This window comes from Panthera pardus, unplaced genomic scaffold (assembly GCF_024362965.1).
Source record: "Panthera pardus isolate Hobbes unplaced genomic scaffold, ASM2436296v1 HiC_scaffold_5, whole genome shotgun sequence".
Classification (NCBI taxonomy): domain Eukaryota; kingdom Metazoa; phylum Chordata; class Mammalia; order Carnivora; family Felidae; genus Panthera; species Panthera pardus.
Window position 1 is genome coordinate 10,303,039 of NW_026526980.1, and position 14,482 is coordinate 10,317,520.

The following is a 14,482-nucleotide window of genomic DNA, read 5'->3' on the forward strand; positions in this document are numbered from 1 at the left end:
GGACTATAAGATAGGAAATGGTAACAGTTAAAAAACGCAACAAACTTAAAAGGATAACAGCACTGATTTAAGTATATTAATAACTATATAAAATGAAACCATCAAAAAGCAGTAAGGTTCGTGACCTGCTGAGATGAGTTTTTGGTGCTTTCCAACACTGCAATTCTTTGGGAATCACCATACGAAGAATAGACTGCACACCTTTGTGGAGAACCCCAGTAGCCTCGTAGAACAGATGGTGTGAATGCACTGTTGCCCAAAGAAGGAAGCTCCCTTTCACCTCTATTCTCTAAGCAGTTTCAAAATTCTCTAGTTTACAAAAGGTAATTGCATTCATTCATGCCAGCATTAAGAGTCTACGTCATTCCACAAGTCAACGCTCAATTACTCAGTCAAGTTGACAAATTAGAAAAAAAAAAAAAGAATGGCATTTCTTTTCAAGTGGATTCCATTCATACTCAATGGCAATTAACATATAAATGCTTTAACACCAATAAAGATGGCAACACAATGAAACATTAAGTAGGTATTCATAAATGAAGCCAATGAGTTTATCTTCTTGTATATTTTTAAATAATTTCTAAAAATGCATTTTAAAAACTTAAAATTACCCATAGTTACTTACCTTTCATTAAGCACATCATGTACAGCAGCCAAGATATTATCCAATTGTTTAACTAGTACCTTTAAAAAAAAAAAAATTTATAAAAAATTCGAATTCCTATACTTTCAATAACACTGTATACTTTTTACTCATGTTCCCCTCCAAATTCTAATCAAACAGCACACCTTCCTTTTATTATTCCCAGTCCCCAATTATCAGGAGTGTTACAAATTTCCTTTCAGATTCTGAAATGTATCTGTTCCTATGTACCACCGTGATCATCAATGAAAAAAATAAACTCAAAAAGCTTTTTTTACTTATGCTCAAAAAAAAAAAAGTGACGGATGGAGAGGTGAAAAGTTAAATGACAAAGCAACATGTCACATATGACACACATAATGACAGAATTTAGATGGCAGACATAATGATATTCAATTTCAAATTGCCATATATTTGAAATGTCTCATAATAAAATGGGGGGGGAGGCAGAAAACTTATTTGAACCAAATATTATTTGACTCACCATGCCATTCTCATTAATTTTGTCCTGCTCCACATCAAGTTCTTAATTTCACATCAGGAGAATTACTCAGAGTGTATTTGTAACTGCTCCTGAACTTTTTTCTTTCAAGAGTTTTTCCATTTATTTAGCCCTGGCCACTAGGGCATACCTACCCATGAATATAATATGTAACCTCCACCCCAACTTCACATATGAAAAACAAAGAGACAGTCTGTCCTAGCATACAGAAAAACAATTCTGAGGGCAACAAAATAAATGGACTAAACGTAAAAGCACTTTATTGCAGAAGATACCAATGTAGATCCAACAATGGCAGGTAAATTACACAGCAGGCTCATTAAGTTCTCGATCACAATACAGGCCAAGTCAACCAGGAATAAGGAATCCCTGCCATTTTCTCCTTAGAAGCAAATCTTTTCCCTTCTTAACCCACTCCAGGTAGCATTATCTACTTTATTATGGAAACACAAAGTTATCAACATTTCTATACTGTACTCACCAACTTATTTTCTGGTTGCTGAATAAATTCTTTCAACTGCTTTACAGTAGCCAGTCTTCGGTCTCTGTCGTCTTCCCGGGTGATCCTCCGAAGAAGATTCGACAGTCGAGACTCATCGGAATAAGACATCGATCGCTCTGTGAAAATAAGCATTTGTTTCTCAGTGAGCATCCCTTGTCATTAAAAAAGGGAAGAGAAGTTCTGGTTTGCCACTTCCCTAGCAGCGGCATGCCTTGTACGGTAGCTGGTGATCAGACATTTGAACTGAACGTGTGATTGAGGTTCACAAAAACGATAACGTGAACAAGAGACAAACAGAAACCCTCCAGCCCAAATATTTCAAAGTACGTCAAAAATCACAGTACACTGAACAATAAAAGTTCAACTGAATGCAGGTCCCATCACACTTTTGTCACTATAAACCAAATTCCATCGGAGTGCTGGGCACAAAGCAGACCCTCAAAAAAGATAAACCTAAGCAAACACCTCATTCCAGAGGACCAGCTGAGAGAGAAAAGAGGATTAGAAATTACTTTCTTCAGATCTATTCCAAACTCTTCAACATCCAGCATGAGTACAGGTAAGAGACTTCTACAGATTACGGATAAAGTCTCGACCGGGCAGAAGGAGGATATATGCTTCCATTTCTCACTTGGTAACCAGTGGAGGGAATTCTCTTGGTCACATTATCATCATTTTCCTAAGACAAAGTTTTTGTGAACTGCAATCACACATTCAGTTCAACAAATGTCTAATCACCAGCTACCATGTGCAAGGCATGCTGCTACCAGGGAAGTGGCAAACCAGAACTTCTCTTCCCTTTTTTAATGACAAGAACAAATAAGAAAGCTCAAACAATGCTGGTTACTGCCAATAAAATACATTTAAGTACTAAATTTTTCTTTTTAAATTTTCAGCTGTGCATTGGTTATTGATTAACCAATGTACATTCAAAACAAACTAAATTAAAGGCTCTGATAGTTTCATTTCTAAGGCATGAAAAATTTTCGATAATAAAACTAATTATTTGAGAGAAGGATAGGATTTTTTTTAAGACCGCTGGCCCAGTGAGTAGTTCAGTAAAAATGGGACACTGAAAATGTCATTAGGTTAAAAGCCAAGAAAACTAAGCTCTATTTACAACTCTGCCACTGGCCGGGTTACTTAACTCTGAGCCTGCGAGGAGAAAGAACTGGACTAAATTAAATTAGCTTTGGGGTCACCTTCTAGCTTCTAGCATACCAAGGTCAAGGACATCAAACACTTTTTAAAAATCAGCACACCCTTTGACTAGTGGGTCCACATCTGAAAGTTTATCCAAAATAAATCATTTTTTAAAAGCCATACACACACACACACAAGCTGTATGCACAAAGATACTTGCCAAGATACACACAACACACACACATACACACACCCCATGGAAACAAATGGTCATAACTAAAGGACCTAAGAGTGACTATATCCAACAAAGTTTTTACGTCAGAAACTTCAAAAATTTCATGCTTAGCTTTACCAACAAAATAAATTTCTTCTAGAAAAATAATGATCATCATTACCTGTAATCATCATTCAAGGCACTTTACCTATTCAGCGGGGCTGTGTTACAAGGCAGAAGGTGGGATCCATTTATTTAACTTTAGAAAAGTGCCCACTCCTTTTATAACCATATTGCCTACAGACCCTAGAGTTCAAGGACTTGTAAGAGCCCATCACACACCATACATTCCTCATCTACTATAATCAGGAAAATCCCTTCTTTAGATCTTAGCTAGTATTCTAATCTTAAGAGAATTCTCTGGAAAGTGTAGTCTAAAAAGTATTAAAACCTTTCCTATGAGAATTTAGTCTAAGAAACAGTTCACAAAAGAATGCCAACAATTATCACCTATACATGTTTTTCAACTTGAAGTAAACTAACCAACTCATGTATGTGCAAAACATTAGTAAGAAATAAGGTGGCCAGGAAAAAGAGATTTGTGGAGGCATTTGTGACTGGTCCCCAGTTTGCCCAATCTTACCCTGTGATTTCCTCATGTCTTTGATGGCTAACGCACGACTGCCATGCTGAATACTGGTGAACTCAGGGCTGGTCACATTGTTAACTCTCAGCTCTTGCCCCAACGACTTCCGACCATAAGTATTTTCCCCAGATCCTCCATTGACACTGTAGCCACCTACAACCAGCAATATTTACATTATTTTAATAGGGCTCTTTGTTTTACTCAATCAATTTCCGATAGTCCAGGATCTTACAACCCCTCTGCAAGCAGCTCAACCAGCCTCTGTTTCTCCTACTCTCCCCCTGTGCTGCCTGCCCTGAAGTCCTTTTGGTTTCATTTTGTGCACCCAAGGAAGAAGAGAAATGAAAACCAAAGTCAGATTTTGCACTTTAAAACTTTTTAGGGGCACCCGGGTGGCTCAGTTGGTTAAGCGTCCGACTTCAGCTGAGGTCATGATCTCACAGTTCGTGAGTTTGAGCCCCACATCAGGCTCTGTACTGACAGCTCAGAGCCTGGAGCCTGCTTCAGATTCTGTGTCTCTCTTTCTCTCTGCCCCTCCCCCGCTCACATTCTCTTTCTCAAAAATAAACATTAAAAATTAAAAAAAAAAAAAAAAAAACTTTTCAGGGGCGCCTGGGTGAGTTAGTCGGCTGAGCGTCTGATTCTTGGTATTGGCTCAGGTCGTGATCTCATGGTTGTGAGATCAAGCCCAGTGTCAGACTCAGCAATGGGCATGGAGTCTACTTAAAATTCTCTCTCACGCTCCCTTCGCCCCTCCTGACTCATGGGCATGTGCTCTCTCTATAAAATTACCAAAAAAACCTTTTAGAAGTTTAGAGGACAGACTAGTCAGGAAACCTCAGCCTTTATGATAATACTGTATTTTGGGCAGCAAGGAAACCACATTATGTGTATTCTAATGTATGAAAAGAATTTTAAAAATTTAAAAAAGGGGGGGGGTGGCCCTGGTGGCTCAGTCAGTGAAGCATCTGACTTCAGCTCAGGTCATGATCTTTTGGTTCACAAGTTCAAGCCTCATGTCAGGCTCTGTGCTGACAGCTCAGAGCCTGGAGCCTGCTTCTTGGATTCTGTGTCTCCCTCTCCTTCTGCCCTTCCTCTCTTTGTTCTCTCTCTCTCTCAAAAATAAATAAACCATTTAAAAAAATTGTTTTAATGTACGAAAAGAACATTTAAAATTTTTTTTTTGTTTTAAATGTTTATTTTTGAGAGAGAGAGACAGAGCACAAGTGGAGGAGGGGCAGAGAGAGAAGGAGACACAGAATCTGAAGCAGGCTCAAGGCTCTGAGCTGTCAGCACAGAGCCTGATGCAGGGCTCAAACCCATGAACCACGAGATCATGCCCTGAGCCAAAGTCAGACGCTTAACCGACTGAGCCACCCAGGTGCCCCACATTTAAATTTTTCTAAATGAAGGGGGTAAATTTATTATGAAGTTTCAAAAAGAGCACTGTAAAAATATCTATATTTAAAAAAATTTTTTTTGATGTTTCATTTTTGAGAGAGACTGACGGTGAGTGGGGGAGGGGCATAGAGAGGGAGACACAGAATCCAAGAAGCAGGCTCCAGGCTCTGAGCTGTCAGCACAGAACCTGACACGGGGCTTGAACCCACGAGCTGTGAGATCATGACCTGAGCTGAAGTTGCATGCCAAACTGACTGAGCCACTCAGGTGCCCCAATATTTTTATTTTAAACATATTAAAAGAAAAAAGTAGGGGAGAAAGAAAGAGGGAAAGAGGGAGCAAGAGGAAGGCTGGTAGGTTAAAAACCAAACAAACAAAAAAAAACATGCCTCTAACAGTAAGAAAGCATATATACCCTTTTCGTCATTCTGAATGTCAGTGTGAACTCTGGTATCATCGTGCCTTTGCCGAGACACCACAGCTGAATTGGAAGGTTGCAGTCCATAAGAAGAAGGCCCACCCCTATCTCTGGATGAAGAATATTTTAATGTATCTGGGTCGGCTGATGCACTGTCAGTTCTGTAAAGAGAGAAGAGCATGAGATTAAACTTTAAACAAATATTTTAATAGCCCAAATCATACATCTTTTCATTCAAGCCTCTCCTACCATTCTAATTTTTTTCATTACTATTATAAATAAGCACTCCAATTTCAAATGAATCTTTCAACGGGGAAAGGATTATCAATGAATGAAATGCTAGCTTTCAGCCCCTTCTATTTTATAGACCCATTCAGACACACGCATAACTACCAGGATTAGAGTGACCAACTCATCCTGCTGTGCTTGAGAGTTAACGATTTTAGCAGTGAAATCTCGTGTCTGAGGAATCCCCTCAGTTCAAGGCAAACTAAGACAGTTGGTTACCCTGGTCTACGATTCTCTTCACATGATGTGATAAAAGGAATTCTTCCTAAGCTCTCCTCCTAGGAATGGTTAATCAGTGGAAAAATTACCATCTTCCCAGTCGTAAAAATAAAAAGCACAGGCAATATATCAGGCAAGGGCAATGTGACATTCCCTCTCTCTCTCCCCTGAATTCCTAACTTGATTATTTGGTGGGAAAGTAATTATAGAATGATATTTGAAAGCAAGCTCGATAGGATATAAGAAAACATTACCCAGAAAATAAGATTATTTTAACATACTGGAGACTTCACTGAAGACTCCTGAACTCTAGAGACTACCTATTAAAATTATAAAGAGTGAGGAAAAATAAAAATAAGGTATCAGTAATCCAATGAAGCTGAATTAGAAGGCTGCAGTCCATAATCTACTTAAAAGTCAAGTACTGTCTAGAATAATCGCTGATACTTAGACATTAATAAACAAGTAGTGCAGGCCAGGGTAAGAGTAGTCCTTATCCTTACGTAAGGATCAGCTCTATGCCTCAGTGTCCTCATCTGTAAAGTAGGGAGCTGTGTTTCATGATTTCTCATGAGCCTTATTCCTCCAGCCATCAATCCTAAAGCATCAAGAAATAAGACCACACTACTCTACAACAGCATATGAAAATACTAAGAAAGAAGCTCCTGTCCTATTGATACTACTTCTGAAAGGAATAACCTTCTTACAAATAATCACTTTTATGATATGTACTAAAAACACCTTCTGAACCCACAATTATTTGGGAAACTTAAGGATACTGGCCAAGAGCAGTAACTAACCTATTTCTCAACCCCCATGGCTCTTCCCTCGTATATAAAAGTGACTTCAGTGTTTGTGTATATATTTCAATTTATCATCTTTTCTCCACCCCCCACCCATAAAAATACTAATCATGCAACTCTGAATAAGCTTAAACACCCTGATCTATATTTAAACCACTGTTAATACAGAATGCAAACAATAGGTCCAATGAAACTTGGATAAGTGACACAAATCTAAATTATTCCTAAGGTCTGTTAATCTGAAACGTGATAAAATTTCGTAACCTTAGCCTACTACAATAACTAAGGCTCCATAATGGAGTATCTTCTTCAAACATTCAGGGTTCACTTGTCGACAAGGCTCAGTACTTCCAAGATGTGGAAAAATAAAATCTATGGAATTTCAAGAAAAAAAATGTATGAGGATTTTTTTTCTAAGCATACTAAATCTGTAAGCATTCAAATACCATTAACACAAAATGGAGCATGAGAGCTTTTTAAAACGAATGTAATGGCATCCCCCATGTTTCTAAAAATAGCACACTGAGTGCGTACCTATAATAAACCATTACATACCATAAATTTCTGAAAGGGAATTGAAAAATAAAAGAGAGCTTAAGAGCTTTTCGGACAGATTTTGAACTCGTACTATACACATGGCACCTAGCACAATCTGGAAAAGTAAGATGTTAGCAAGATAACAAAAATCTACCAATATTTAAATATCTGAATTTCCTGCTTAAATTATGTTTATATATTACATATACTACTTTTACCATTAAGAGTTAAGTATGTGTATCACTTTTCTGGTGACAGCAGTAAACATAAGGCAGCAGAGAATATGAATTAAAAAAAAGATCTGGGCTCAAATCCCGGCTCCACACTGAAAAGGTAAGTGGGACTGTGCATAAGGTACTTAGTCTCTAAGCCTCAACTGTTTCTTGCATAAAATGGAGATAATACCTATCTAATGTGTAAAGTTGTTGCGAGGCTTAAATAAGATAATGGATTCGTAAGACATGCTTAGCTTGCAGGGAATGCTCAAAGTTATTAAGACCATAACACTAAATAAACTCAAGATTTCCAGTCTAACAAACAAATCATACATTAGTTCAAGAGCACAGGAATACAATTAAACAAGCTTTCACATCCAATATATAGCAGCCGATTTTAAATTCTTCATGGAACAAATTAAGCAATCTGCTACCAACAAATCCATTTCTACCCACAAAGCATTTTATTTCAAACTAAACTGAAAAAGAAAAAAGAAAAAAGAAAAAAGGAACAACTTCCCAATTTATTAGAAATACAAGTTTTAAAATCCCATGAGTTATGAACACCAAGTATCCCACCCCCATCCCCCACTGGGAGTCTGGGTTTTCAGAATAGAACAAAAAAATTCACTGGGGTGGAACTACTGTCTCAGAACTGTCTAAAAACTCACTAGTTGCCAAGTTCTTTTTAATACAAACTGATCAAAACATTTCCAACCAGAATTCAAGTTATAGGTAGTTTGAACCCCAAAGCACAAAATGGCTCAGCATTTATATGAAATGTCTATTTTTTAATATCTAGACTGCTTAGGTCTCAAAAAAAAAAGTCAGTATCCAGCTGTTAGCACCAACAAGACCACCCAGTCCAATAAATAGAAAACTGTTAACGAACGGAAATGAGCACTTAAAATGAAGGAATCAAAGGCATAAAATACAGATTTGAATTCAAAGAGGCAGGCATAAATGTTAAGCCAGTTATAAGAGCTGAAAAAGCTATCATCTGCCAGCATTAGTGTCTCAGTTTAGTGATAAGAGAAAATGTATCTGTTAAAACTAAGAATCATACAAGCAAGGATCCAAAAATACCTCCACAGCCCCTTTAATACTCTAAAAATATTATGGAGAGAGAGAGAGAGAGAAAAAAAAAAAAAAAGAAATGCATAAATTTCCCCCAAATCATTAAACTGAAGTTAAAGCCTGATGTACATGCCACATGAGAGGTAAGTTTCTAAAGCTCATACCTCAAAAATCGCATACTGTATAATATGGAGCCTTTGTGATGTTTTGCATCAAGTCAATCTGTAAGACAGTAGTTACAATATTAGTGAAGACAGTGGGTTAAAACATTTGTTGTTCAAACATGAAGCAAATATCACTCATGGGTTAGGTGCTTTTAGTTGTACTATGGCCCTCTAGGGTTCATATGCTGAAGCAAAAACTGAGATGGAAAGCCGCTCTATGCCTTAGAAGACAGAGAAGCTTAAGGTGGATACCAAAAACTTTTTAGTTACATAAGAGAATTTAAATGTTAACTATAACATACAAATCACATGCAAATCTCGTTACCGCTCATTTCGTCAACTATTCTCAACATACAGAAAAAGTAATAAATCTGAGAGGTCATTCATTTTGAATGACGCACATCCTCAGACCTCACATCAACAATCCAGCATGTGCTAGGGGATAGTATCTCCTGGCTACATGTGGTCTTATCCAGTTCTTGTAAGCACTAAAAAGCAACCAAAGGGAGGGGGGGAAAAAGCACCACTCTCAAAGTATGAAGTCAGGGAATTCCCTATCATGAAGCATTTCCCAAAAGCACCCCAAAATGACTTGATGCAAACACCACACCTAGTGGTGCCACTGGAATAAGCATCATATTGCTTCAAGTTGTTTTTAAGTAGGCTTATGGAAGGATTTTGCTCTCACAGTGAGATCTAATTTGTAATGGATATCAACCAGGAAATGAGATTTGCACTTAAGCCAATGAGGTGGGAATGCATTTATTCCCTAAAGCAATGGTGCGCAAAGATAGTGTCACTGTCATAAAGTAGCTGTAGAATATGCTGGGAGTTCATTGTTAGTGAAAGTTAATACACTTGAAAATGATTTATCTTTTACAAATAAATTCAAGGTTATCCCTATGATGCCTGTTACTCACCTGGATTCAGACATGCTTTCATGAGGGATACAAGACAAGGTGAAACTATGCTCTAAAACATGTCGATGGCTACAAAATTCATTTGGGAGGCTCACGACTTCATTCTTTGAAACTCTTCCCACAAGATAAAATAATTCAAACTTAGTAAAAACAGAACTGAACCAGCATGCCGAAATTCTGAGTTGACTTAAGTTTGGCAACACTGAAATATTAACAGTTAATAGAATTTCTTATATTATCTATAACACCAAATCTTAATTATCTATTAATGAATTCTTTGTTACTCATTTTTAATCACCAAACTCTCAACTAAATAGCCACTGAAGACTCAAAATATAAAAATATATTTATTTTTGTAAAATTATAAATAATTTCACTTTGCCCAATATAGGTCTGGCCTTTCCCCTCAACCTCTAGAAGGTAATCTCTAAAGTCTTGGAATGTCGTGCCTAGTAAAAGTGTCCTTGTTCACCTGGAGGCTTTGGGACACACGAGAAAGTATAACAATGTGACTTATGAGGGTGAGGGGGCTTTGAGTCACATGGATCACTCAACCTCCAGAAGGTCTGGAAACTAAGTTTCTGCATGTGGGCAACTGATTATGTATGGAGTCCAAATAAAAAACTCTAGACACCAATGCTGGCGTGAGCTTCCACGGTTGGTAATACTCTGCATACTATCTGTCACACATCAACACCAAGAAAGTAATACTGTGCTCACAACTCCACAAGGAAAGGACAATTGGAAGGTCCACATTCGTAACTTTCCTGGACTGATGTATATAGGCCTTTACCAGTAGCTGATTTTAATCTGAGTCTTTCACCTGTAATAAACTGTAACCATGAGTATAACAGCTTTCAGCGAGTTCAGTAGTCCTTCTGGTGACTTAACCAACCTAAGAGTAGCCTTTGGGACCCATGAACTTGGAAATGGTATCAGAAGTAAGAGTGGTCTTATGGCCATTGCTCCTTCTCATTCTGCATCTGTATTTAAAATCACTGAATATACTGTAACCCAAAATCCTAGATTGTGAATTTTATTTTTTAATACCATCTTAAGAAAACATAGTAAAGATTTGACTTCAGCATAATTTCCCTTCCAAGGCATCTCAAACACCCTCTATTGATAGACCTCTAACCAAATTAACCAGAAGGGACAAAGCAACTCTAAAAGGGCACCACATCAGATTTTATCCTTTGCTTCATGGGCACAATTGTCCTCAGTGTAAAGACTGATCAACAGAGCACCCCCAGGTAGTTCCCAGACTACAACTAGGTCTTCAACACTGCCCATGTTTCCCTAATCAGGGTTCTCTCCTTCCCCAAACAGTTTTCAAGCTTCCTGCACCTTCCTCCTTTCCCCAGAGCTCTTCCAATACACAACCTTGCAGATTCCTGCTTCATGCAAAATACAAGCCATTCTACAGCACTCTCAATAGTAAGGGCTAACAGTTTTGAGCTCCTACCACATCTGGTAGGCAACTTAGATCAGCAGTTTGCATGTATCTAGTATTTCATTTAATCTTTAACATAATCTTATTACCATTGTTATGATTAACTCATTACTAAAGATAGTAAGTTCCCCTCTTACAGATGAGGTAACTAAGGTTCCATAACTGACCGAAAGTTGCACATCTGGTAAAAGACAGAGCAAGACCTCAAACTCTGTACAAACTTTCAAGTTCTTCAGCACTCCATCAGTGCTTGCCAACTTCCTTCCAGCAAATCCACAAATTCACCCATATCTTCACACACAGCCTTTCTTCCCATCACCCTCACATAATGAACAAGTAAACATCCTATATCTACAGTAACCTTCTGGATCCACACATTCCCCCTATTTTCTGAGGTATGCTGTGGACTCCCACTTCCCTACTGCTCATCATATCACCAACACATGAGCATCCTCAAGTCTTTCTTTTAACAACAACAAAAATCAAAATCTTGGGGCATCTGGCTAGCTCCCTCAGTAGAGCATGCAACTCTAGATCTTAGGGATGTTAAACTCTAGATCTTGTGGGATGTTCAAATCCCACATCGGGGCGGGGAGCCTGCATTAAAAAAAAAAAAATCTTAATTTCCTTTCTCCTTCTAATTGTCTGGACTCTTCACAGCTAAAACTCTTGAGAAAAATTTATCTTCCTTATCTTCACTCACCTTTCAATTCACTGTAACCTGGGTTCCCCCCTGAGCACTCCAATGAAACCGTTCCTACCAAAGTAGGAGCTGCCACCTGTGGCCTATTTGTCTCTAAAATGCCATAATCTCTTTTCAGATCATCTTGCTCAACATCCCCTGATGACTTACTTTGGACAATTGTCTATTCACACTCTTTCTCAATACCACTCTCAAGTTTTTTTACGCAACTTTAATTCCACTGACTTTCTACTTTCTCCTAGTCCAAGTACTTTCTTCCTCCTTCACTTCCTTCTTTCACCTTAGATTTCATGGTCTATCATTTCACTTATTATTGTTTTTACTTCTGCTGTGTTGGTTGTGATCTCTCTTCTTTCATTCTTGATTTTATTTATTTGGGTCCTTTCCTTTTTCTTTTTGATCAAACTGGCTAGTGGTTCATCAATTTTGTTAATTCTTTCAAAGAACCAGCTTCTGGTTTCATTAATCTGTTCTGGTTTTTTTGGTTTTAATAGCATTAATTTCTGCTCTAATCTTTATTATCTCCTGTCTTCTGCTGGTTTTGAGTTTTATTTGCTGTTCTTTTTCCAGCTCCTTAAGGCGTAAGGTTAGGTTGTATATCTGAGATCTTTCTTCCTTCTTTAGGAAGGTCTGGATTGCTATATATATACTTTCCTCTTATGACCACCTTTGCTGTGTCCCAGAGGTTTTGGGTTGTGGCGTTACCATTTTCATTGACTTCTATATACTTTTTAATTTCCTCTTTCACTTCTTGGTTGGTCCATTCATTCTTTAGTAGGATGTTCTTCAGTCTCCAAGTATTGGTTACCTTTCCAAATTTTTTCTTGTGATTTCAAGTTTCATAGTGCTGTGGTCTGAAAATATGCACGGTATGATCTCGATCTTTTTGTACTTACTTAGGGCTGATTTGTGTCCCAGTATATGGTCTATTCTGGAGAACGTTCCAAGGGCACTGGACAAACACGGTCTATCATTTCAACAACACTCTTGCCAGTCACCTTAACCTCCCTTAATATTTTCCTCACACCGATCTGTTAAAACCCCAACCCTGAATAACCCAATTATCAATTACCCATCATCCCTAAGTCATCAGCACACTCCCAGGTCCTCTGATGTTCATCTCCCATTCTCTATGTGCACTTTCCAGACCTCCCCATTCCCTTTGGATTCCAAATTGCTCTCCTAAACCTCCTACACACACACACACACACACACGCGCACACTTTACTTCACCAAGAAAAAAAAGATACCATAACACATCGACACCCAATTCTAGGCCTTGATTAGGATCCATCTACTTCCACCTTCTCGTAACTTTGCAAATACCCTTTATCCTGTGGAATCTACCTTTCCCACTGAACAATGGAATCTTCTCTCTACACATGTAAAGTTTTCTAATGTCTCTCACTTAAAAATACAAAAATATGTTTAACAAATAATACAAAACAAACAGAAAAGCTCCATCCATCCCACCTGACACCACCAAACAATCTGCCTTCACTTTCTGCAAACTAAGAGTTGTCTCTATTTCCCGCCCTGTTTCTTCACCTCTACTGGCACCTCAACCCACAATGATTCAATTTCTGCCCCATCACTTTTGGCCAAACCAACTATGACTTCCAGGATGCTAAACCCAAGATAGCTCAGGCTTTATCTTACTCCTCAGAGGCTTTCACAGGGCTGCTAAGTGGAGTTAAGCAGGTTGTGGCCCCCAGAAAGGTGTCTTGCAGAGAAGAGGTGGGCTGAATGAAAACTTCTTTTTAAAATTCCTACAATAACCCTGGGCACTCAGATCCCGAGAATTCAAAGTAACCAGATTCTTCTCTTCCTTTGGCTTATGGGACATTATACTCTCTATTTCTTCCTACCTGGTTCTACTTTCTTAGGAACCTCTGAGGGCTTGTTCAGCCTTCTCTACCAAGCCACTAAATCTTAAGGTTTCTCAAAGCCTGACCTTAGGCCCTCTATTCATCTCACTTTGTGTTCTCTCACTCAATCCATACCGATGGCAATATTTACCAGTGTTTGACAAGAACTCTTAAATCTAGGCCTCCATCACTGATGTCCACACTGAGATCTAGATCTATGTACCCAACTGTTTAAAATTTTTTTTAATGTATATTTATTTTTGACAGAGAGAGAGAGACAGAGCATGAACAGGGGAGGGGCAGAGAGAGAGGGAGACAGAGAATCCGAAGCAGGCTCCAGGCTCTGAGCCGTCAGCACAGAACCGGACATGGGGCTCGAGCTCACAGACCTCGAGATCATGACCTGAGCCGAAGTCGGATGCTCAAGTGACTGAGCCATCCAGGCGCCCCATGTACCCAACTGTTTAAAAAACAATCTCGGGGCACCTAGGTGGCTCAGTCGGTTAAGCATCTGACTTAGGCTCAGGTTGTGATCTTGTGGTTTGTGAGTTCATGCCTCGCATCAGGCTCACTGTTGTCAGCAGACAGCCTGCTTCATATCCTCTGTCTCTGTCTCTCTCTCTCCCCCTCCCTTGCTTGAGCTAACAAAAAATAAAATAAACATTTTAAAAAATATATTAAAAAAAAAAACAATCTCAATGTTCTAATGCCTCAAATGCAACTGTCTCCTTTCCTCCTGGAATCCCCATTTTAATAAATGGTACCA

General features: G+C 38.5%; 1 protein-coding gene across 4 annotated transcripts in view; it reads right to left on the reverse strand.

Moving 5' to 3' along the window:
• SMG1 (SMG1 nonsense mediated mRNA decay associated PI3K related kinase) overlaps positions 1 to 14,482 on the reverse strand; it is a 126,611-nt gene that overhangs the window by 69,475 nt on the left and 42,654 nt on the right. For 2 of the 4 annotated variants that reach the window (XM_053894504.1, XM_053894503.1), the window contains exons 2-6: positions 8,773 to 8,830; positions 5,467 to 5,630; positions 3,648 to 3,803; positions 1,627 to 1,763; positions 626 to 684 (exon numbers count right to left, since the gene is read on the reverse strand). In XM_053894504.1, coding sequence (XP_053750479.1) covers positions 626 to 684; positions 1,627 to 1,763; positions 3,648 to 3,803; positions 5,467 to 5,630; positions 8,773 to 8,786 — 530 coding nt within the window. In that variant the 5' untranslated portion in view covers positions 8,787 to 8,830. The remainder of the gene's footprint in view (positions 1 to 625; positions 685 to 1,626; positions 1,764 to 3,647; positions 3,804 to 5,466; positions 5,631 to 8,772; positions 8,831 to 14,482) is intronic. The other 2 variants (XM_053894502.1, XM_019468708.2) reach the window with 1 other exon arrangement.